Raw genomic sequence first — 1,430 nt, 5'->3', positions numbered from 1 at the left:
CACTGCATTAGTTCCACTCACCGTACAGTACTCCGTACTTGTACGTAAAACACAGTTACATTTCTCCTATTACTTGCTTGTACTCGTACTCCGTAAGTGTGTCGTCAAAGTCGAGGCAAAGCATTTGACCACCTACGGACTCTTCTCGCCTTCTTACTTGGCCGGTGTCGGATATGGACTTTATCACCGTTCCATATTACTCCGTGATTCCATCTCCGTGATAATATGTACCTGTAAGAGGAAGTACCCAAAGGTTTTGGTGTACTGTAAAGAGAACACCAGCACCACCATCATCTGTTGATCAGATCACCCGCCATCATCTTAGCTAGAACGGGCAACGCGTGTGCCGTCCCGGAGTGAAACACGTCATACTCAGGGCAACCAATATCATTTTCTCTTGACAAACTTGGTGCAATTTTTTATTTCTCTTCACGGCGGAACAGCAGTTAGCTCCAAAGACCGCTGACGTGATCTCGATCCATCCCATCTAGACCCGTCCCAGCAGGGCTTTGCTCTCTTGCGTCACAGTCCGGAAAACCCAACAAAATCCCTCCCAGCCTTACCGGCCGACTTAAACCGGCCCGGGGGCACCTTTTCGAAGCCTAGGCTCCAAGGCTGTCGTGTACTCATCCAGGCCATGTACTCCCTAAACCACGCATGAACAGGCTGTGCCAGGGACCCTGAAAAAAAAAGGAACAACAAATGACGGGCGTCGCCGGGCGTCGTCGTTCTGCTGTGGGGGAGGAGAGTGATGTGATGGGGAAGCAAATGGCCACATGCCCGCTCAATGATAGGATAGGAGGGTGTGAGATTTTGCAGAGGCTCGCACAAGAGCGTGCGACGCCACCAATGGACACGATCCAAAACAGAATGGAAGGAACACGCGTGTTTCGAGCTTGTAAGATGATAACAGCGTCTCCCAGAAAAGGCCAAGGAGTTTGCCCATCCTCAGGTTTCTGCATGTTATGCATGGCGCCGTCTCACACAGCCTGTACGGAGTCGCATCACACAGGCCTGATAATACGGAGTCCCCAGACTTGGCGGAATCCAATCAAATCCGCCAGACGGGCTGCGAATGCCTGAGATTTGGTGCTATTCATAGCCTTTCGGCCTGCGCACAAACAAAAGAGGCCCTCCTCGCGCAACGAAACTTGAGGCTGCACACAAGGCAATCATGTGTATCACACGCAGGCCACTTTTTCTCGTATCAAGCCATCATCATATTATTTTCTCAGCATCAGGTGCGAGAAATTCAACACACAAGGGAAGCCATGTGGCCGTCCAAGAGTCACAGCCAGAGTTACAGCAGCACAACCACGCAAGGCACATGCTTGCCTATTCACGATAAGACTCTCACTAGTAGCACTCGTATCATGGCCGTCCCCCCAGCAAATCATTTCAAACCACCAGAATCTCTTCCCCCCCCCCCC

General features: G+C 51.3%; 1 protein-coding gene across 1 annotated transcript in view; it reads left to right on the top strand.

The window, feature by feature from the left end:
• Nucleotides 1-726: 726 nt before the first annotated feature.
• The window catches only part of M431DRAFT_197121 (hypothetical protein), a 1,102-nt gene continuing 398 nt past the window's right edge, over nt 727-1,430 (top strand). Inside the window, exon 1 of the mRNA XM_024913278.1 lies at nt 727-1,430. This exon is cut by the window's right edge and continues 398 nt beyond it. Coding sequence (XP_024780494.1) covers nt 966-1,430 — 465 coding nt within the window. The 5' untranslated portion in view covers nt 727-965.

This window comes from Trichoderma harzianum (genome assembly GCF_003025095.1).
Source record: "Trichoderma harzianum CBS 226.95 unplaced genomic scaffold M431scaffold_1, whole genome shotgun sequence".
NCBI lineage: Eukaryota > Fungi > Ascomycota > Sordariomycetes > Hypocreales > Hypocreaceae > Trichoderma > Trichoderma harzianum.
The sequence above is the reverse complement of the archived record's forward strand: the minus strand, read 5'-3'. Positions and strand labels throughout refer to the sequence as shown.